A 21,381-nucleotide genomic window follows, 5' to 3' on the forward strand; every position below is an offset into this window, starting at 1 on the left:
CTAGAGGCACACAGTAGCTGTTTCAGCAACTATTTGCGATCGATCCTGAGGTGCTTTGTCGCATGACCCGCTGGCGTAAGCAACTTGAATTTCAAAATTCCAAACGGGGGCATAGGTAGACAAGTCAACTCCAACTGAGTCCCAGGGGGGTAATTTTGGGGCCAACGCGAGTGATCTGTCTGATCCCAAAGAGGAAAAAGCCAGAGACAACCAGAGGAGATCCCTTTCCAAAGGTTCAAGCCCGTCTTGTTTCAATCTTCGCTTGCATGAAGCTAGTAGCCCACCGCAACCCAGGACCATATCTTCGTCTCCATGTCTAAGATGGAGAATTAGCCGGCCGATAAATGTACCGGCCAAGGGAGTCTCCTTTCAGGGTCCTTTCAATAATGCACCGAATCGTCTGCCATCGATGACAGCTCGGACCGTGTGACGGGGACAACATGCTGCACCTCCACAAGGCCACGTCTTCACGCCCGTCCATCAGAACGGTATTCAACGCCTCCCCCGACACAGAGAGGCTGGTAATGGGTCATGCACGGGCCCTCGCAGGGCGTGAATCTCTGCAGGCCCTTTCCCCCCATGGCCATCTCCTCTGGATGCTTGAACCGCGTAACATATCCGTAGAGCACGACCCGCGGGTCAGCTAATCTGTCCACCACATTCTTACCAATCAAGTGGGTAAATTAGCAACCGCGCATGGCCCTGGATTTGAGTTTCTGTGCTCACTGCCGTTGACTGACTGACATGATCTGGTCGGCGGTAATGATGAGAGCCTTGTCAGGAGCCTGAAATCTGAGTCTTCTCAGGGATATCGTACCTGTAGAGCTGTAGACGAGGAGTTCAAGGGCGAGGGGAGAAAATGACAAAGACTCTTGGTAATAAAGGCGAGCTCCGAGATAGAAGACGGATACTTAGACATTGGTGATTGGCTGGTGAGGCGCTACAGCGACCAATTTGCAAATGGGCAAAAGTTGCGACGGCATGTGCCAAGTCCCGCCGCCAGATTGGCAGCCAATGGTTGAAACAGCCGCCAGAGTGCGGGACAATGGAATGGCAGATCCCAAAAACTCCCCAGATTACAGCATACCAGGAGTACGGAGTACCGAGTTTAGTGGTATCGTACTGTACTGCTAATACTGCTCCAACTAGCACCAGTGTATGCAGAGTCAGCCGGAAAGGGCATCGTCGACGTCTCCATGTCAGCACGCCAAGCAGGGTTGCACAATGAGCATTGCTACCTGTCGACGGCAACGGGGGGGTTTCAATTTCAGTTTGGCCTGGCTGGCGGGGAGGGGTGTATGAATCTGATTGCGAGATGTGCTGACTGAGCTGGTGCATGTGTGCAGACAGACAGACAGACAGACAGACAGACAGGCATGGAGCTGGCACCGGGCTCGCTCACAGACAGACAGCTTTGGAAGGATGCTAACAGCACTCCTCCGAAGTTCTCTCCGTCCGCCGGCTGGACTGTAACCCGTAGCATACTCGTACATCCATAAGCGAGAGCGACGGCAATGCGCATGGGCCAAGTTTCTTGGGACGCACCTTCGGTACTCGTACGGAGTCGTACCTGTAAGTCCTCTGCAGCCACTCCATCATCGTGCCCGGGCCTCACTGGCCTAGTACGAGTATTGATTGCCCTCTGAGCCTTGCGCTTTGAAATTGACAGGTCGTAAAGCCCCTCTGGTGGGAATCGGGGACCAAGAGGCTTTAGAGTTTGTCTTGTGGTCGCCGATGGCCATAATTGGAGCTCCTGCAACTCATCATCTTTCGACGCCCGCAGCCTCGCCTCGGAGCCTTTTCCGTGGAACGCCGGTCGTCCTCGTTCTTGGACCGCTCTGCTCTGGGGATCAACAATCATATGATGCAGAAAAAAAGAGAATAGCAAATCAGTGGATGAGAGGGCACACCACACCCCCCTCCAGCTTCCTTTTCCCTTTTCTGCGGAATTTCATCCTGTGGAGGGCGTGTAATTTCAGCCCTGGCTGGAACCACAGTGGCAGAAAGATGCAGCTGGGAAAGCTGTAGGGACACCGCAAGTGTAAGCACTAGTAAAGCTGCCACCATCATGTTGCTTTAGGCTCCCCATCTGTCACGAACTGCAGCTATGCGCTGTATTGCACAAGTAGTGCTACTCCGTAATACAAGTAAGCTTTCAGACGGATCGATCACCAGCTTCCGTAGTTAGCAAGACTCCCGATTTGGTAGTCGATGTCAGCGAGGCAACTGAGAACTCCGTTTCGGGACCGAACCAAACACTCGTCACCATGCTCTTCAGGTTTTTTGTTATTACTGAAAAAGAAACTTTCCATCAGCAGACTTGATGATTGGTTACTTCGTATTAATTGCGTTTAAATCTCTATTCTTGGCCCTGTTGGAGATGGAAATGAGATGCTGACGAGAACTGCTCACCATGGCCTGTTTGCACGCCCTCTTCTTGGCGCGAGACTGCCGCTAGAGCGGGCAATTGAGCCATGTTTCAGCTATGCTGAACATCTGACTTGATGAGGATGAATATTGTCAACTGGGAGTAAAAATGACATGATTTACTCGGAGCGATGAAGAGAAGATGTGAAGCAATAGGAATTTGCGGACAAATGCGCTAATCGTTAGCAAATTAGGGGACCGAAGCGTCGGAGATACCGGGTGTGGCCTTTTGTCAATGTCGCAACTCCCTTCAATGTGTCTACTCAGAGCGGGAAAAGGCGAATGGCACTCGACAAGCTGATGCAACGGGGTTTTGAAAATAATTTGTCATGACAGGTTGGGCCATGGGGGCCGCAGGGAAGAAGATGACGATGAGAGATGATCCCGCTCGACCCGCGTGATGAGCTGTGAGTTACTTTTTTGGTGGCTCGGTTGGCACAGATGGGAAGTAATTGGGCTGGGATGCTCTCTCGCGGTCCCTTTTGGCGGCTTCGGCTTGGCGTTTACGCTGCAGACGCTGTTGATAGAAGGAGCTGTATATGGTATGAGTATGATGACAAGTAAGACGAGCTCCTGTACAAGCACTTACATCTTGAGTTCAAAGACGCGAGGCTCGTCTTCCTCTTTGGGAGTCTCTGTACCACTCTTGTCCTGATATCTTGTCAACACTTGTTTGTCAACCAACGCTTTCATCCAGGCACAACTTACTGCTTCGGTTTCATCCTTGGTCTCCTTTTTATCTGTGTCCTTGTCCTTGTCCTTTTCTTTGTCTTTGTCCTTCCCTTCATCCTTTTCTTTGTCCTTGTCTTTTTCTTTCTCTTTTTCCTTCTCCTTCTCCTTCTTCTTGCGTTGCTTCTCTTGGTACTCCTTCATCAACTTGTCCTTCTCCTCGGCCAAGTCCTTCTCCCGCTTGGCCTTGATGGCCTCTTCATCAATCTTGGGAGTGCAAAAGTACCGATCCTTTAGGTGGAGAGGGCAGATGTAGAAGAAGTCCTAGGCCAGCCGCGTTAAGCCATGTGCCAGTCCGGGGATCTAGACTGAGGAGGTACCTTTTTATCGGGCGTGATGAGCACCGATGAGCTGGGCTTGTAGCAGATATCACAGGCTTTGGCGGCCGATTCGGCAACCTTTCGGTGTGTGTACAGGTTGGGGAAAGGCGCCGCCATTGCTGCGAGTGTCCAGCAGAGATGCAGCTGCTGCTCGTCCTCGTTATGACGGTGTATGTATCATGAATTCATCAGCGGGTATTTTGAGATGAGATGCTTTGATAGTGATAGACTTGATAGACGCACTGCTTGTCTAAGTTGTTGCCTGAGACTCAAACGCTCCTCCCAATAGCTGTGGCGGGGAGATGCTGGCGGCCGGATGACTAATCACCTGACGTCGCTGCAGCTGCAAAGTCGCGTCAGTGGACGGCAATAATCTGAAGCTGAAGCCTCAAACGCGACTTGATTCTGCCATCGATTCGCCTCCATTGCAGCGAATTTTTTCCTGGCTGTAAATCCCCTCGCTGCATCAAAATGGCACAGTCACTCAATTCCAAGCGGATCGACGCCATCTTCCAGTCTCGGCCAGACATCATCGCCAGGATCAACCAGGCTGCAGGTATATACATTGCATGCCCAGAGCCAAAGACTCAGCTCGAATCAAATTGCTAATCGATACCCTAGACTCCCCTGGACGAATTGCCCTGTTCAATGACATTGCCGATCACGTCTACGAACGATTGCAAGAGAATGGTGAGCCGGCGCAGAAGAGGAGGAAGGTCGGCGCTGAGCAGGCAAATGGCAGCCCAAGCAGCCAGGTAGCGCTGTCGAATGCGGCAGACGAGGCGGTTCTCTTGGAGATCAAGGAGATTTCTGTATCGGTTCCGCAGAGGAAAAAGCTGGAGATTTGCTTCACCTCAAATCACTTATATGCTAGAGCCCCTGGGACAACAGCTCCCCTCCCAGGCGTCAGCTATGCGTGGAGAGATATTGGTATGTCTTCTTCATTCAGATCCCCCAAAACAACAATGATACGTCTTTTTTACTGACAAACTTGACAGAATATGCCTTCTATCTTCCCGTGCCCGACAAGGCCCAGGTTCAATACAACTACATTCTCTTCCCCAAAGGAACTTGTTTACCCCCCAAGACAGGCACTCCCCCATCCGCTGAGCCATTCGTCTTCACTGTTCCCGCCACTGCTCCGAAGCAGGGAACTATTGGGGGATCCGAAGCCGGGGCTGCGGCTGCAGTATCAGATACTTACAAGTCCTTGTTCCACTGGGCCCTGACCAAGCGATTACAGGCAGCCGGCAGTGCTGTCAAGATTGTCTCTGCCGATCCAAACAAGTTCCGCAGCATGGTTCGCCAACCTCATCGACCCAACGAAACGGCAGTCCATGTTAGTGGCTTCAGGGGCTCCAAGGATGGCTACCTCTTCTTTCTTGAAAACGGCATCTTGTGGGGATTCAAGAAGCCGCTCATCTTCATTCCTACCAATCGCATTGCCGCAATCAGCTATACCAACATTCTTCAAATCACGTTCAACATAGTGGTTGAAATCTTCACCGAGGAGGATGGCAATACGGAAGAACTGGAGTTTGGGATGCTGGACCAGCAAAACTATGGCGGCATTGACGATTACATCAAGATGAACAATCTCCAAGACAGGAGCATGGCTGAGCAGAGGAAGGCGAAGTTGCAGCTGGCCGAGAACAAAGGCCCCAAGAAGAAGGAAGGAGACGCAGAAAACGGCGATGCTGAGGCCGCCGAGGGAGGAGACGGCATGACGGAGTTGGAACGTGCACAACTCGAGGCTGAGCAGCAGCTACAAGATGACGAGGACGAGGACGAAGAAGACTATGATCCTGGTAGTGAGGGTGAGAGTGAGGGATCTGGCTCCTCTGACGATGACGACGACGACGACGATGATGAAGACGATGATGATGAAGACGATGAGGAAGACGACGGTGAAGAGGAAGAAGGCGGAGAAGAAGCAGAGGGCGAGCAGCAGGAAGAGGAAGAGGAAGAGGTCAAAGAAGAGCCGCCAAAGCCTGCTGCCCCAGTGAAGCCAGCGAAGCCGACACCTCGGGCCGCAAGGGCCACAAAGCCCGCAGCGAAGCCAGCAGCAAAACCTGCAGCAAAGCCAGCCCCAAAGCCAGCAGCAAAAGCGGCACCAAAGCCAGCAGCGAAGCCAGTCAAGACTGAGACATCCAATGTGCCTGTGCGAACCGGTTGGGCAGCTTTCACTTCTAGGCCAGCAGCCGACGTGGACATGGCCGAGGGCGATGACGAAAAGTTTGACGTAGTGGGATGATGGAAAAGTACATGCAGAAGAGATCTCTCTCTCGTTGGTGCTTCATGGGCTTTGTGTGCGCATTGTTGTTATTGGCGTTGAAAAGGCATAGTTAAAGTAGCCACGGTGATCTTTTCATGTGGATCTTGAAGTTTCTCTGTCCAGGTTATATGGATGCATAAAGGCTTCATAGCCGCTGTTGACAGCAGGGCTTCCAATACACAACTGTTTCATGGTGATGACACACATGATGAATGACTTGAGAATAATGAATCGGCTTGTAATCCGTATGCTCAAAGCGTAACTTACAAAAATACATTATAACTCGAGTATCATAGCCCCATAACCTCAAACCACCAGATGGCTAACGCGCTCATGTCCAATTTTACATACTGTAGACTTGAGTCTCCAACTCCGCAAGGCTTCAGCTTCCCAATGCCACATCTTGAATCATATCAGTTGACATGAATCAAGCAGAATCCTGTGAGAACATGATCTCATCTATAACCTGCATAGTAAATGAACCTAATCCCAGTTCACAATGCTGGTACTTGTGCTTGTGCAACTGGCCTGCTGTCATCTGGGGCATTAGTTTACGATATGTTTCCAGATGTCTCGACTTTTGTATCCTCAGTCCCTGCCGGAAAAAAAAAAAAAAATCTTTAAGGGAGAAATGGGCTGGATATCTGGATATAGTCGCATCGGTTAAATTACCAGGGTTGACCGTAGATGCTGGGATATGGGCATGCTGATTCTCGGCTTGTCGGTCCATTGAGTAACCATTGAGAATGATATACGCAACTGGACGATCCTTTGAACTTCTTTTTGATACTATTTGAGAATGATTCACCCCTTTTTCTCTTTCAACTTTAGTTTTGTCTCAATATGGTATATAAAATCCTGCACCGGTTTACAGAATTTTGAGCACTTGGGGCAGGGCTCGTGATACTAGACATCTGCAGATGGCTTTAGTAAAGCTGGGCAACGCTGGCACTCAAGGGTATGGCCTGCATGTAGAACTGGTCCTGTAAAGGTCTGATTCTGTCCCTGAAGACAAGGCACATTATATGTGAACTGAGGCCACCGAATCAACTGTCTTTTGAAGCATATCTTCCAATTTTTCTGTTTCCTCGTCGGTATCTACACTATGTGTCGCCGTTTAATAGAGGTTGATAAGCTATGCTTCATATACGACGGCGAGTGGATCTATAGGGTATGAAGGATCAAAAGAGGAGCGTCTCGGGTTATCGAGGACAATTACTCTCTCATAGCACCTGGAATGTAAGAAGTCTTGATACTTACGAGTAACGGCTTTCTAGATTCCTCGTCAAACCATTAGGATTCATGCATCAGGCATTTCTGTACACGAAGTTCCATGTACCTGGTCAGAAAAATTATATACCCAGGGAGGTACTATTGAAGATATTGACCTTTTCTCTTTATATATAGGTACTGTTGGCAGCTTTATTTTGGTCTATAACCTTGTAACTATGACAACTTGGCATTGACAGCTCGCTTCGATCCAAGCTGCATTTATCGGCGCTATATAGAAGAGTGACAAAGGGGAAAAAGTTGCATCTGCTGAATCCAGAACGAGTCCAACGATTACATATATTAGAATATTGTATCCATCTCTGACTTCTTTCAAGAGGAGGATAAAATGTTTCCATTTTAATGGTGGTTTCCTCAATTAGAGAAGCCATCGTGGAGACACGACATGAGAGCTGTCACAACCGGAACGAGATTGGCAGCACGATTGTTAATGAGTTACCAAATTTCGCAACTACAACATTTAATAAGCATATCTCTTCAACTACTAGAAGGGGAGAAAATTATAATTAAAGAAGAGCAATTACCATCACCATCCATCTGCTTCCAATCCTCCATGTGGGTGAACATGCCATATACACATCACGTGCGCAATCCCGTGACGCCCCTCCAAACATTTGATAGCCTCTCTCAGACCATCTACATGCCCCAAACCCACCAGCTTCACCACAACTCACCTCTCCCTCTCCAGCCTCGCTCGCTCCCCAAATCCCTCCCAAAACTCGCCCACCATGTCAGGGAGCGCCAAGGCCATCCGCCTCCCCCCCCTCAAGACGCTGCGCGTCCACAATCCCAAGCGCCAGCCCGAAAACCCTTGCATCGCCATCATGTCCAGCGTCCTCGGTAATTCTTTCCCCTTCTCTCTCTCTCTCTCTCTCTCGCAGTGAGAAAAATCTCAACCTTGGTGTAGTCTGCTGACTCAATTTGCAGCATGCTGGGCCTCTGCAGGCTACAACGCCGCCGGATGCGCCGCCATCGAGAACCAGCTCCGCAAATGCATGGACGGACCCCCTCCGCCGCCGGCCCCCGCGAACACGATCAACTACCACCTGTCCCGGATGCAAAAGTACGTCACGAGCCCGCGGAAGCAGAAATAAAAGAAAAAGCTGGAAAGACCTGGATTTGGGGGAAAGGTTAGAGAGGCATTGGCCATGTCTCTGCAACAAGGAGCAGAATTTTTGCGCATCGCATGATTCGAGAGTGGATGTAATGCTCTCAAACTCGGGATTTCCACGCTCAAATACTCAGAGGCCAAACACTTTATAAAAGAAGGACGATCATTTCTCAAATAAACAGAGCAAGAAATCTTGCCTCGAGAGGGAAAATGCGCACATCACAGCACACGACGAACTTTTGACGAACCACCAGCAAAGAGGAGGGGGAGGGGCAATAAGAAGCAAGGATATAAGGCGAGGTTTTTTCACCGGCGTTGGGATGGGACGATATCAAAAAATAAAAATGTACAACACACTCAGATCTGGACATAAAAAAGGATGCTATAAAAGGCAAAAAGGAGAGGGCTGATAGAGCGTTCATGTACGAGTAGCAGACGCAAATAGATATTCTGATGGGAATACTCCATCTTATATAAAGATTGAACAATAAATGTATCCTCCATGTGAGAATCTACAATTTCTGCCATCTTCTTACCCAAAACATCAACAATACCCCGCCACATTTCAAGTCACGCATGAAGGGAGTCCATTCCATCTCTCACCATTCACAATGCACAGCACACGCAAATACTTCCATCACCATCTCTGTTTGCACCATCATCCCCTCTGTCTATCCAATACTAGAAAACACAAAAAACATCCAACAACGAAAACCCATCATCTCAACATGGAAAGAGAAAGCATAGGAGGCGAAGAAACGCAGAAAGACTAGAACTAATAGAAGAAGAAAAAAACAAAGCCAAAAAATCAGTATGCATAGGGGGAAACAAAAAAACACTGACAACCAAATCATCCGCCCAAACAAGTAAAGATAAAAAAAAAAGAATAAAAAGTGAATAGCCTTCTCATTTCTCCTATAAACCTCCCGTCTTTGTCACTAGCGCCATATAATCCCATGAAATGATGGTAAAGAGAAAAGAGCTTGGATAAAATCTGCACTTCAGCTCAACTCAAAAAAATAGTGTATTCCCAATAATAATAATAGTTGTAGTAAGGAGGAGGATAAAAGAAAAAGGGGGGTGCGAAAAAAAGAAAAGGAAAAATTCGGTGGGAAAGAGTGTATCGCTGAGTCGCCCTCGGCTATAGCTTGTTCTCGCTAGATTGTATTTGTTGCATCTTGTGATGCCGGCGCTTGTTTAGATATGAATGTCCATCGCATAAGCAAATCTTGTGCGTCTTTTTATTTTTCTTCTTCAAAGTTCGAGCCAAAAAAGGTAAACAGAAATGGCAACGGGCCATCGGCAACGTCGGAGAGTAGGTGCGAAAGAATGACCTGAGTTGGAGTCTGATGATAATAAATAGCATAAAATAAACTGGTCATGATCGCACATGTCGTGTGGTGTCGTGTCTATATGATGATTTCGAGAGGTATCTTTTGTTTGGGCCTTGGACCGTCGTCAATATGATGGCAGCTCGTGCCATTCTAAAATATGAGAAAAAGAAAAAGAAAAAGATTTGCTGTTATGCAATGGTTCTAATACACCAAAACATGCGAATCGTCTGTGGTAGTCCGTAGGATAAATATGCTTTCCCGGTAAATTGCGCCTCCATCTATAGAGGCGTGCTCTGGTTTCCAATAAGGAATGCTGGTGTGCAGATAGTTTAAGTCGCCATGTCGCCGACGCAGAAGAGCTCTATCTCTCCTACGCCGGCGGAGTAGGCATTCTTCATGCCGTCGCGGAACTCCATAAAGGCAATCTGGATGTCGTCGTCGCTTTCGATAGTGACAAAGTCCTCGTCCTCATCTTGATAACGTAGCTTTAGCGCACCCTGTGCGATGCTGCTGGTCGTGAACCGCGCTAGCTTGGCATCAATCCGATCAACCAGGGACTGGTAAGTAATATTGAAGGCAACGACAAGGGTGACATAGTTTCCAGTGTCGCAGGTGACGCGGACCTTGAGTTGCGTCGGCAGGGCCACGTCGGGGCTTGCCAGTCCATTGGCTGGCATACCCGGCATGTTTGGAATACCCCCAGACATGCCGGAAGGCATCATGCCCTGAGGTATCATGCCGTGATGAGCAAGCATACCTTGAGACATGGTTGCAGTGCCGAGAGAGGGCGATACGGTCCTTGAGTTGGCCACTGCAGGGTCAACACGAAGGCCATTGGTGCCGTTTGGAGGTCCAGGAGTAGCCTGTCGAGGATATATCGGCTGAGTAGGGAACTGAGCCATGGTTCCGCCCACGCTGCCCGAGTGAGAGTGCTTATGCATCCGCGGGCCTTGGCTGCCTGGGCTCTGCGTGCTCGTCCGTAGCGGTGCGGGCGCATCGTTTCGGGGAGAGCCGGTTTGCGATCTCGGGATGGAGCTGTCGTGCGCAGGGTGAAGATGCATGGGAATACCGGGTACAGCAGGGATACTGCCCTGGCTGGGCTGGCGCCGCTGGCCTTGGGCATTCACATCGGGCGTGCTGTATGAGCGGCTCCTCTGCTGCCCGTTGGCGTTGTTGCCGTTGTTCAGGGCGCTGTTGACATTCTGGATGGCCATGGGAGGAAGAGAAGGGCCGCGAGGGTTTCTTCCAGTAGGGGGTGTGCCGTCCCGGGACGGGGCACGGGGCATCGCCGGTGCTGTGTAGCGGTTGTTTTCATCCCATCCGGGCTGGGGAGTCCCCGTCTTTGGGAATGGGTAGCTGGTTGGTGGGAACATGCCGCTTGTCGTGCTGGTTCGAGAAGACGCAGGCGAATCACCAATGGGGGAAAAGTAGCTGTCCCCTCCACGGACTCCCGGCGACGGAACGGTCATGCTGCTTGCAGTCTGGAGGCTAAGGGGAGCAGGTGGCGGTGGTGGCATTGGCAATGGGAATCGTGGAGGGGGGGCTCTTGCGATGCTAGCCAGAGACTGAGAGGTCTCTGCCGTTACCGAGCGCTGCCTCATGTCTCTCAGGTTGGAGCTTGAAGCAGTTCGAGGGATCGAGCCTCCGAAGGAGGATGCTGGCATCGGGAACTGAGCAGGAGCGGTCGCGGGTCCCAAGTCGTCGTCGTCATCGTCTTCCTGTTGCAGGTAGGGGTTTTCGAGCCCGCCGGCCTGGTCTCGTGTCCAAGCGAAATCGGTAGGGTTGTCGTCTGGACTTGTGGCGGCCCGTGGCGCATTCTCCTTACGTTGCGTCTCCAAGCCGTTGGCCCATTTCTTCATCATCTCCTCCGTGAGGAACTTGATGGTGAAGTTTTCGACACCGGGATCTCCCTTCCACCAGATCTGAACACTATGAGAACCTGAGAAAAGAAATGTCAGCTAGATGCCAAAAAGAAGGAGCGGAAAAAATCCGCCTTTGCCCAAAAAGATGAGTATACGAACCAGGTTTTGACAATGATACAACATCGGTAACATTGGTCATGAAGATTCTGCCCTTGAGTTGCAGCTTGGCATTCTTGTTCTTCGTCTTTGGGCCCTGCTGTCGGGCCTTGTCCTTCTTGTCCTTGCTCTTGTTTGGTGATATTTCCTTGCAGCATAAAAGGATGCATTCGAACAGATAAATTTCATACTGGGGACACGGTTAGCTTTTTGTTTGTCGGGAGATGCACGGGAGATGCCTGTGTACGTACGTCCTTCTCTTGTTCACTCTTGCCGGTGATGACACCATAGACACCGTGTAATAACAGCTTTCCAAACGACTCAATTTTGTGTGATTTCCAATCGTCAACTCTGGTTATGAGTTCCTCCAGCGCATCGTCGAGAAGGTCGCGGTTAACGGCCTCGTTGGCTTTCTGGAGAACGCGTTCGGCAGCCTCGCATCCGGCAAGAAGATCCTCCTTTGTCTCCTGCTCTTCCGTCTTTTTGGCCAGATCCTAATGGCGAGTTAATAGAGGAACATGCATAAATACTTTTTAGAGGTAGAGTTTAATTAGCACGTACCTTGAGCAGCAGTGGATACTTGACTAGACGCTGCATGGGTTTCAGGAGGAAACCATCCAAAGTGTTAAAGTCGGCGGCGACGGGGTGGTCGGACTGCTGGATCTGGTCGAAAACTTGGTTCGCAATCTGCGCCGCTTTGCGCTGGTTGGCGATGAAGGGCTGATAGATGCTGAAAAACTCTTCGTGTGTAACAAAAGGCTGGCCCCATCGCTGAGAGACCGCAGGCATGGAGTTTGTGGTCTCGACTCGAATCAGGAAGCGGCGTTGAAAATCGAGGATGGAGTTGATGTTGAGGAAAATCTGGTGGACAACGTCACCGGGAATCACTCCCTTCTGCTCCAAGGCCTTCTTCAAGTCGTGCAAATTCTCCAAGTCCTGGACGTATTTTCGTTCGGTATCGACGAGTTCCTTGACGACGTGATCTCGATATGTCATTTTGGAGCCGGCACCGGCCTCAGTAGGCTCGCCATCGGGATAGGGCTGCAGCTGAAGGAGGTATCCGCGCTGTTCCGCAAGGTCAAGAACGTAGTTAACGACTTGGGTAACCTGTTGGGCGTTAGAAGGCTGAAAAGAAGGATAGGAAAATGACGAAAAATTGGTGTAAAACGAGGCACTATGCGCCAGAGACACACACAAGCTATCCTACTAAAACTTAAGGGGGAAAGCATACCTTGACAAAACCGCTCGTGTCGTTGCCCATCAAATCAGTAATGACAAAGCAATCGGAAGACGCCACTTGGAGGTCCTTCAGGCAGGCCTGGACAAACTTGAAGATTGCGATTTTGGACTTTTTGGAGTCGGACGCATTGGCATTGGCATCGTCAATGGCCAGCGGCTCTGCCGGCTGTAGCGTGTTGTAAATGACGAGGAGCGGATAGCCAGAGCGAAAGAGATTCCAGAGGGGGTCAACTGGATCTGTCGGGTCGAGATGCTCGAGGAAGGGCTCGAAGCCCGGCACCTGGGCTAGGCGCTGCTTGAGGGAGATGCATATCTGGTAGAGGGATCGCGAGGCGTCGGCTTTCTGGTTGATGATGTTGCTGGTGGCCACAACCGGGCCATTGGCAACCACCGTCATGTCGCTATTGAGTGTGGTGAGCGACGTTGAAGATCCAGCATAGGCTGTTGATCCAGACAGCTGGCTAGTGCGCGGCGCACTGCTGCTCATACTTTGTTGTGGTAAAGCGCCCGCTCCGTTTGGATGAGACTGGAAGACCGGGGCCGTGTTGGTTCTGAGCAGGGGTGCATGAGCCATGACCTCTCTACTCCATCCGTCGGGGGCCCGATATCTAGGGCTTGCAGGTCGTTGAGGGTCGAGGTCAGGTCAGGTCAGGTCAGTTCCAGGGACGAAGAGCGGCTTCGGGCGAGCGTGAGAAAAGTCGGGGACGGGGTTGAAGCAGAGAAGAGGAGGAAACAGGGGGGGTCCAGGCCGAAGGCGGGGGTTTTGGCGAACGAGTTTCTTGCGGAAGACTGTCCGTGGGCTGCGGATCCTTAATGAGCACGGATTCACGTCATTTAACGCGAAGGGCCTGTCTCAATGGATTGCTGCCGTCGGCGACCTGTCGTTTCTGCGTCTGGCCGGTGCCAGGGGAGTTACTGGACGTCGCAGCTCAAGCGCTGGTAAGAGCCTCACGAGCCGCAGTCGGGCTGACCTGCTACGGGGAGGCTGAGTTTCGAGTCTCGACGAGGCTGTCGAGAGGGCAGTTGAGTCGGCAAGAGAGGATACGATGTGACGGAGTGTTTGGTCGTCGGTGAATCGGGAAACGTGTACGTGTACGTGTATCGTGATCGCTCCCGGTCTCTAAGTCTCTATCTCTCTCTATATGGCCGGCTTGGCTGTGGGCGTTCTAACAGTGTCGTTCTATCTCTCCCTCTGTCTTGTACGATATTCTTTCTTTCTCTTGTTCTCTTCTCTCTACTCTAAACGGAGCGTTTCGTCGGGTTTAAGGCGATGGCAAAACGGCGCAACGTCTCGAGACGGCTTTGCACTGCTGGTGGGGGGAAACAGTGTCAGGATTCGGACGGGTATCGAAAGGGCCCCCCTGGCTCTGGAGGGCGATGCTCGTCAGCGCAGTTTTACTGTTGCGATCTGCCGGTCGGATATTATGCAGTCGGTGTGCGGGGATGGTGTTAACGAGTTGCACGCCGAGGCTGCAGAGGCAGCAGGATCAGGAGGTAAAGGGGCAAGGGAAGAAGAGGAAGAGTTAAGAGGCTGTCCTGACAAAGAGTTGGAGATGGGACAGGCTCGACTCGACTGTTATGGGGTACTGCCGGGGACGGTACCGGCTGCTGGGCGCAGTGGTGTGCAGATACTCGGGCTCAGGTACCAATGAGCAATTGAGGGCACGTTAGTACAAGTACGAGTACAGTATCAGGCCCTTTGGAGGCATCAGTTGATCTACAGGCTCTGGGGGGCTGCTAATTGGGACGATTGGGGGGGCCACAGGCGCTCAGGGCGGCTTAGCGCGGAGACTTTGTGCGGTGCTGGGCTTCGAAATCAGGGGGTTCAACTGGGGGGGGGCTGCAGAGGAGGGGGGCGCTTCGGGACCCTTTTTTTCTTCCTTTTTTTTTTCTTTGCCTTCAATGTGTTCTCTTCCAGCTGAAGATTTGTATTTTCCCTTGTTAGTGATGATAGCCTTTCGTTTCCCTTGCTGCGGGTGGTTGGAGCAGCCAATGTCTTGTGCCAGCGCGCCGTTTTTGCCACCGTGGCAGCGGCAACGGCGAGACTGCAGCGATTTGTACCAAGGACTCGGGCTGGCTGCAGCTAGCGCCCACGGATGTAAGTAGCAGTACTTGCCTAGCACCCTTGGGTCTGGTGGCATGCACAAGTGCGCCGGTGTCTTGTTTCACAATGGCCAGAGCTGGCGCTAGGCCTGGCCAGGCTAAAATGGGACGACCAGAGGGAAATTGAGAAATCATGCCTTGTGTTGAATGTCTGTTGTCTGGCGCCACGGAACGGCGATAAGAATGATAATGATGACAATAGAGAGCAGTGGCTTGTATCAATATGAATCAACTAACAACTTCTCTTCAAATGTCAATATTCATGACTTAACAACTGGCTCTAACTCCTCACACAACGTCAACCAAACAAGAGACAAACTCTTCTTCCCGCCAATCAACCAACCAGCCAACCAAAACACTCACAAATAAACAACATTGAAAACAAACGGCCAGTTCCCCCTTCTCACATGCTTCCTCCCATCTGTTTCAGTCGCACCCACCGGCGGCTGTTGAACCAACAAAACCGCCCACGACGTCGCATTGCGTCAACGGCCCGCGTCTCAGCACTGCCCACGAGGCCATCCGCATCGTCACACTTCTCGTAGCAATCTCCCGTGCATTGGCTCACGACAAAACATTGCTGTGATCAAATCGACTAGGCCATCGTGGTAGCTCCAGGTCCCTTCTTGGCTAGCCGTTTTCACCGCTGCTCTCTGCTTGCTTGCTTACCAGTTGTTTACGGGTTCCGATATCTCATGATGCGGCTAGGCACATACACGAGCAGCGCCAGCTCCAGCTCCAGCTCTTGGGCGTTCTATGGATTGCTATTGATTAGACATACGCATGTTATCACATCGTCTAATCTACGGTACGCCTCGTACGCCATGCCCTGCTCCTTCATTAGGTACCTGTAGGCTGCCTTGGTCTGAGGTTGCACCGGTAATGTTTCTTGAATACATGTTGATGCATCCGTCCGTCTAGCTATTCTCAGCCGTACAGCTCTCGGCAAGGGAAGAAAAAAAAGGAGACGCCAATCTAACAATAGTAGTATCGTCTGCAGTCTAGGTACAGTAGCTCAACGCACGCTCAAGGCTCTCTACTCGGAGAAATAGGCCTGGCAACCCCATGTTCAGAGCTCGTCACATTTCACATTTCACGCTCACGTATAAACAAACTAATCCACCACTGGGGAGCAACTTCTGCTGGGCTGCCCTGACGCAAGCGAGGCAAAACGGCCGATTGGGAAACTGACCTACGTACGAGTTCGATAGCACTAGGTACTCCGTGCAGGCACTCCTGTCAAAAGCCAGTTCAGATGCCAAGTCCCAACTGTAATGCCTACCCGGAGCTGGGATCATCAGCCTCCTTTCAGCTGAACATCCCTAACATGCTGTAGCTACTCCGTCCTGTACCTGAATTGCTATCGTATGAATCCCAATGGATTTCAACCTGATCACATGAGTGCCTTTTTTGTGGATTCGCAACAGATAGTATTACGTCTTCTCGGCTTGTTGGCATTTGTACAACGGCGGTGAAAGATCGTATCTTGTTCACCGTCACATCGCCAGCCAGCCACCTCATTTCCGTCGGGTTGAAAGATGGCGACTGACGTCAATGGGCTTTACTCTGCAGAATATGGAGCTGTTCCATGGCTGCGAATTGAAAAGCAGAAGAGAAAAAAAAACCCCCCCGGCAAAGAGCTGAAATCAGGGGTGGAGAACAGGTGCAACGACGAGTTGAGACGGTCATATTGTAGGGCTGAGCTGCATCTCACTAGCTCTAGGACCGAGACCCTTCATGCGGCCCAACAGCAAAGGAACGCGCGCCCGTAGCGGTTGTCTTAGTGAGACGGTATCTTATCTGAGTTGTTAGTTTGGTGAAGCCAATTGGATGGCCCTGCAGCTGTACTGAGCGTTTGTTTACAGCAGAGTACTCGTAATCAATCCCTTCATATCTTGGCGGGCAGTCTGCAAATCAGTGCCTCTTGAATCGGTCATGTGTATGAGGTGCAGATAGTCCTAAAGTTTGCTTTGTCTATAAAGGTTGCCGATATGCCTAAAGAGCTAAAATGCATGCCCAAAGTCAGGTACATGTACCCAAACGACCATTGCGAGCCATCAGCCTTATCTCTTGCTCCGAATGGACAAACAAACACTAGAGCTGCATGCCAGTGCCGGTTTGCGCACTGCCTTTTGCTGACGAATACCGAGCGTGCGGAAGTTGGTTATGGGGTAAATACATGCAATATGTAGCCTTGGTTGATTTCCTTGAGCTGTGGAGAAGGCTCGGCAGCTGATCCGTTCGAAGGATAAGATCTTGGTAAATACACAGACAGAAGCCGAGATATTGGGATACAGCACTGCATGGCGTTGGTAGCAACGAGAAGAGAGATTGAACGCTCGCACCACATACAGGTAGGTAGTTGGAGCTTGTACAGGCAACTAAGAGACGGAGGCCAAGTCTCTGGCGTGAGCAAACAAAACAATTCGCAATTCTGCACGTCTTTCTCACGGATGTGAAATGGGTCGTGACCGTTTGCTCGGTAAGCAAGCGTGTACCTACATGTAATGGACTTCTGTTCGTCGTTTGAGACGCAGCAAGCCGTCTTGGATGTACTTCGTATAACGACCAAACCAAATCAAACGTGGCCATCTTACACGCGACTCAGCACAAACGCCCGCCTCGTCGAAATTACAATCCTAAATAAGCTTAATCAACCGCCAGAAAAGCCTCCATCCATTCCAACAACTCGACCCTGATTCGATTCGATTGAAGCCTCAGTTCCATCAGTTCCGACATCAGGGGCTCCAGCTGCCTCCTAGTGCCCGCAGCAGCCGTTTTGGAGCACTAACGGACGGGCCAGCCCCGGTCGCCGCCGTCACGGGTCCGGCACTCTACCTGCTCGCACTACCTTGCCAGTACAGGCCATCCACCGCGGACTCTCGGCCAGGTCCCCGTACCCAGCCAGTACCCAGGCCGTACCTCAGCCCGCTGTAGCGCTGCTGAATAAACCAAACCCCGCCCCCCAAAACGGCACTACGGCACTTCCACAGCGCTGGGATTCGGCGGGCTGAGCCTGGCAGCGCCTGGCAGCGCCTGGCAACGCCTGGCAACGCCTGGAGGCAGAACCCAGCACTGGCCCATCCCCGCCGGAAGCCTTCAGGTTCTAGCCTCAACTGCCATCCATTGGACTTGGAAGTCGTTCCGTCCAGGCTGCAACCCGGGCTGCAGCAGCGCGACCATTCGTCTGACTCTCCCGTCTGGTTGCCTTACATTTCTTTTTCGTCCTCGTTGCCACTGCACTCGAGCCTAGCCTGCCCAACTCGCCCTGTCATTGGTATTGGCACCCGAATCCTCGCCAGCTGGAGCTCGATATGGGAGTTTGCGCCGCCGTCTGCGTCCCAGCGCTTCGCAATCCCCCGGCCGTGTCGAGCGACAAACAACGAGCGTGATAGCTTCACATCTGGGCGAGGCTGAGCCTGAGCCCCCCCAACCATGTCGAGACGAGACAGCGCCATGGGGCCCTTTTCTCCCGCCCACCAGCCTGACGAAGGCTATTCCGAAGATCCTCTGGGGCCAACCGGCCTGGCTGACCAACTCTCTACTCTGGCGACGCTCAAGTCCCCCCTCGAGCTGCCGCAATGGCTGGCTGCAAACGCCGCGCTCCTCCCCGTATCCGTCAAGTCCAGTGAGTTTTCCTTCATCCCCCGGTGCTGGTCGCGATGAGCTTTATCCCTAACCTGACTCCGCCGCTGCAGAGCTGGCCATGACACTCCTGGACCAGCTTCCAACTTCTGCCATCGTCGAAATCGTCGAGCGCCTGAGCCCGAGACTTTACATCGACTTCATCCGCCATCTTCCCGCCGAAATCTGCCTCAAGATCCTTAGCTCTCTTGACCCCGTATCCCTTGTTAGTGTGCTGCAGACTTGTCGGGCGTGGTATGACCTGGCCGTGGATCGGAAGCTGTGGGAGCGACTGTACTACCTTGAGGGCTGGAAGGCTGTGCAAACCGAGATTGATGCGTGGGAGGTCAGGGTCAACACGGGCGTCAGCAACTCGATAGGACATCTGCATAGGATGCAAACGTCGGATCACCACCCAAACAAGATTCGTGCCATACTCAACAATGACGATGACGATGAGGACTTGGAGATGGTGGATCAGGACAGGCTGCCCAGCATCATCGACAACAGTGCTGGCGCCAGCTTATTTGGGTCTGCCGGTGGACTACAGTCGAGGCAGACGCTGCCCTCCTTGGGTGATATGCACCTGGATAGCTTCTCGTCCGCCAAGGGCAAGGCTGTAGATCGGGGCCTTGGGTCGTCGTCGTCGGAAAGCAGAGCTAAGCGCAAAGAGCCCGGCGGCACCCCCGAGATGGCGTTGCCCTCAATCGAGGCGGGCGACGCCACGGCATCCATGATCAAGTCGACTCTCTGGACTTGGGATATTAACAGCTCGCGATATCGCATCAACTGGAAGTACCTGTATAACATGAGGCGGCGCCTTGAATCGAACTGGGAGCTAGGCAAGTACAAGACCTTTGTGCTACCACATCCTAGCTACCCGGAGGAAGGCCACCAAGAGTGTGTCTACACCCTGCAGTTCGACGCAAACTACCTCGTCAGCGGTAGCCGAGACCGCACGATGAGAGTTTGGAATATGCATACACGCCGGTTGGTCCGCCCGCCTCTGACCGGCCACACCGGCTCCGTCCTGTGTCTCCAATTTGACGCAGACCCGGCTGAGGACATCCTGGTGTCTGGAAGCAGCGATTCAAACGTCTTCATCTGGAAGTTTTCCACCGGAGAGCTGGTGCAGAGGATCACAAACGCCCATCGCGAGTCTGTCCTCAACGTTAGGTTTGACAAGCGCGTCCTAGTCACGTCTTCCAAGGACAAAACCATCAAGATTTTCAACCGCCGACCGTTGCGATACGGCGACTTGGGCTATGGAGAGGTAGATGCAGCCGTCAACCCCGTCGGCATGAGCGTCAAACCCTACGGCTACGAACCAGACCTTTCCCAGGAGCTGCCTGTCAAGCCCCCCTATACTGTCATCGGGAGACTGGAGGGACATGGCGCTGCCGTCAACGCCATACAGGTCCGGGGCAGCACCATTGTCTCTGTCTCTGGCGACCGCCACATCAAAGTATGGAACTGGCCGGAACAGGTCTGCACACAAACCATCCCAGCACACGAAAAGGGCATTGCCTGCGTCGAGTTTGATGAGCGCCGAATTGTGAGTGGTAGTAGCGACTACGAAGTTTGCATTTTCGACGCGCCGACTGGCCTCAAGGTGGCCTCCCTTCGAGGACACGCTCATCTCGTCCGAACAGTGCAGGCGGGCTTCGGTGACTTGCCGTACAGCCGAGAGGAGGATGCGGCAGAGGCCAAGAGAGTGGACGCCGAGTACTTCAAGGCCGTAGAGGCAGGAGAGATTGACCATGAGGGCGACCGGAGGATTCGTCGCTCTAGGAGAATAAACGCAGGAAGCTCTCGACCGGCCGATCTCCAGGCGACTGGTGCCAAAGTCCCGCCGGGCGGAGGCGGTGGACGTAAATATGGACGCATCGTTTCCGGTTCATATGACCAGAGCATCATCATCTGGCGCCGCGATAAGGAGGGTGTGTGGAAGCCTGCGCACCATCTGCGCCAGGAAGAGGCCGCCGAAGCCGCACACAGGCAAGTCGCCCTGACCAACGCCCATCGCCAGGGCACTCAGCTTGCGTCGGCAGCTATTGCGGTGTCGCCGGTACATCCCGGAGTGTCGCAAGGCATGCAGTCGTCGCCCATCCGCGACCCAAGCGGTGAGCACAGCCAGGCGGCGCGCATCTACAAGGCCATGATAGACCAGGTCGTCCCCATTGGAGTCGCGGCTCTGAGACAGGCACTGGCGAACCATCCATCCGTGCTCATCTACCATGGCTATCTGCAAGCCGCGATTGAACGGGAGCCCTCGCCGTTTGTCAGATCGCACCTTAGGCAGGTGGTGGCGGATGGCTTGATTGCGATACAAAACAATCAGTCGGCTAGACAGCGCCTCATTGCTCGAGGCAACGCCCACATCCTAGCTCCTCTTAACATAGAGGGGAGAGTCGCAGGTCTGGTTCCCGGATATCCTGGCAGCGCAATGGCAGGGCCTTCTTCTTCCGCAGCGGTGGACATCAACGGCGGAAACAGCAGCGACCATCGACAGTCGGCATACTCTCCAGCGCCAGCACCAGCATCACATGTACATCCCTCCACTCCTCTCCACGCACCTGTACCCCAGCCTTCCCAACTCTCCATCCCTCCTGGCCAGGGGCCTCCTCCCCAGCTTCCTCCCATCGTTCAACCCGAACATACCACTGCTCAGCCGGGCACGGTCGAAATGGCAGACGCCGCACCAGCTCCAGAGCAGCACCCTCGCATCGTGGCGGCTGAAAACCCACCGGCTCGCGTTTTCAAGCTCCAATTTGATGCTCGTAAGATCATCTGCTGTAGCCAGGCACCAGTCATTGTCGGCTGGGACTTTTGCAACGGCGATCCGGAACTAGAGGAGGTTGCTCGCTTCTTCGCAGCGATTGATTAAAGGGCGTTACTGGGCTGGGAGAGA

The 21,381-nt window shown here is 52.4% G+C and overlaps 7 protein-coding genes across 7 annotated transcripts; 4 read left to right on the forward strand and 3 right to left on the reverse strand.

Moving 5' to 3' along the window:
* On the reverse strand, nt 1-2,070 carry M431DRAFT_483513 (hypothetical protein; the record flags this gene model as incomplete). The annotated part of the gene is made up of 5 exons (XM_024916127.1): nt 1-316; nt 727-825; nt 1,088-1,329; nt 1,373-1,838; nt 1,916-2,070. The coding sequence occupies 5 exons, from the start codon at nt 2,068-2,070 to the stop codon at nt 1-3; spliced, it is 1,278 nt and encodes a 425-aa protein (XP_024773041.1).
* Nucleotides 2,071-2,839: 769 nt separating this feature from the next.
* On the reverse strand, nt 2,840-3,593 carry M431DRAFT_496661 (hypothetical protein; the record flags this gene model as incomplete). Its single annotated transcript, XM_024917513.1, has 4 exons — nt 2,840-2,960; nt 3,017-3,078; nt 3,136-3,420; nt 3,477-3,593. The coding sequence occupies 4 exons, from the start codon at nt 3,591-3,593 to the stop codon at nt 2,840-2,842; spliced, it is 585 nt and encodes a 194-aa protein (XP_024773042.1).
* Nucleotides 3,594-3,947: 354 nt separating this feature from the next.
* M431DRAFT_6906 (hypothetical protein) lies at nt 3,948-5,730 on the forward strand (the record flags this gene model as incomplete). The annotated part of the gene is made up of 3 exons (XM_024921778.1): nt 3,948-4,032; nt 4,098-4,406; nt 4,475-5,730. The coding sequence occupies 3 exons, from the start codon at nt 3,948-3,950 to the stop codon at nt 5,728-5,730; spliced, it is 1,650 nt and encodes a 549-aa protein (XP_024773043.1).
* A 2,039-nt stretch (nt 5,731-7,769) lies between these two features.
* On the forward strand, nt 7,770-8,135 carry M431DRAFT_89036 (hypothetical protein; the record flags this gene model as incomplete). The annotated part of the gene is made up of 2 exons (XM_024923976.1): nt 7,770-7,881; nt 7,969-8,135. The coding sequence occupies 2 exons, from the start codon at nt 7,770-7,772 to the stop codon at nt 8,133-8,135; spliced, it is 279 nt and encodes a 92-aa protein (XP_024773044.1).
* A 1,680-nt stretch (nt 8,136-9,815) lies between these two features.
* M431DRAFT_88607 (hypothetical protein) lies at nt 9,816-13,230 on the reverse strand (the record flags this gene model as incomplete). The annotated part of the gene is made up of 5 exons (XM_024923928.1): nt 9,816-11,425; nt 11,508-11,694; nt 11,756-11,998; nt 12,066-12,611; nt 12,742-13,230. 5 exons carry the CDS (start codon nt 13,228-13,230, stop codon nt 9,816-9,818), a joined length of 3,075 nt encoding a protein of 1,024 aa, XP_024773045.1.
* A 371-nt stretch (nt 13,231-13,601) lies between these two features.
* M431DRAFT_461324 (hypothetical protein) lies at nt 13,602-14,531 on the forward strand. Its single transcript, XM_024915357.1, has one exon. It carries the CDS (start codon nt 13,886-13,888, stop codon nt 14,393-14,395), a length of 510 nt encoding a protein of 169 aa, XP_024773046.1. The 5' UTR covers nt 13,602-13,885; the 3' UTR covers nt 14,396-14,531.
* Nucleotides 14,532-18,281: 3,750 nt separating this feature from the next.
* M431DRAFT_6909 (hypothetical protein) lies at nt 18,282-21,357 on the forward strand (the record flags this gene model as incomplete). Its single annotated transcript, XM_024921779.1, has 2 exons — nt 18,282-18,474; nt 18,545-21,357. 2 exons carry the CDS (start codon nt 18,282-18,284, stop codon nt 21,355-21,357), a joined length of 3,006 nt encoding a protein of 1,001 aa, XP_024773047.1.
* Nucleotides 21,358-21,381: the final 24 nt, after the last annotated feature.

The sequence above is a fragment of the Trichoderma harzianum genome, assembly GCF_003025095.1.
Source record: "Trichoderma harzianum CBS 226.95 unplaced genomic scaffold M431scaffold_8, whole genome shotgun sequence".
Lineage (NCBI taxonomy): Eukaryota > Fungi > Ascomycota > Sordariomycetes > Hypocreales > Hypocreaceae > Trichoderma > Trichoderma harzianum.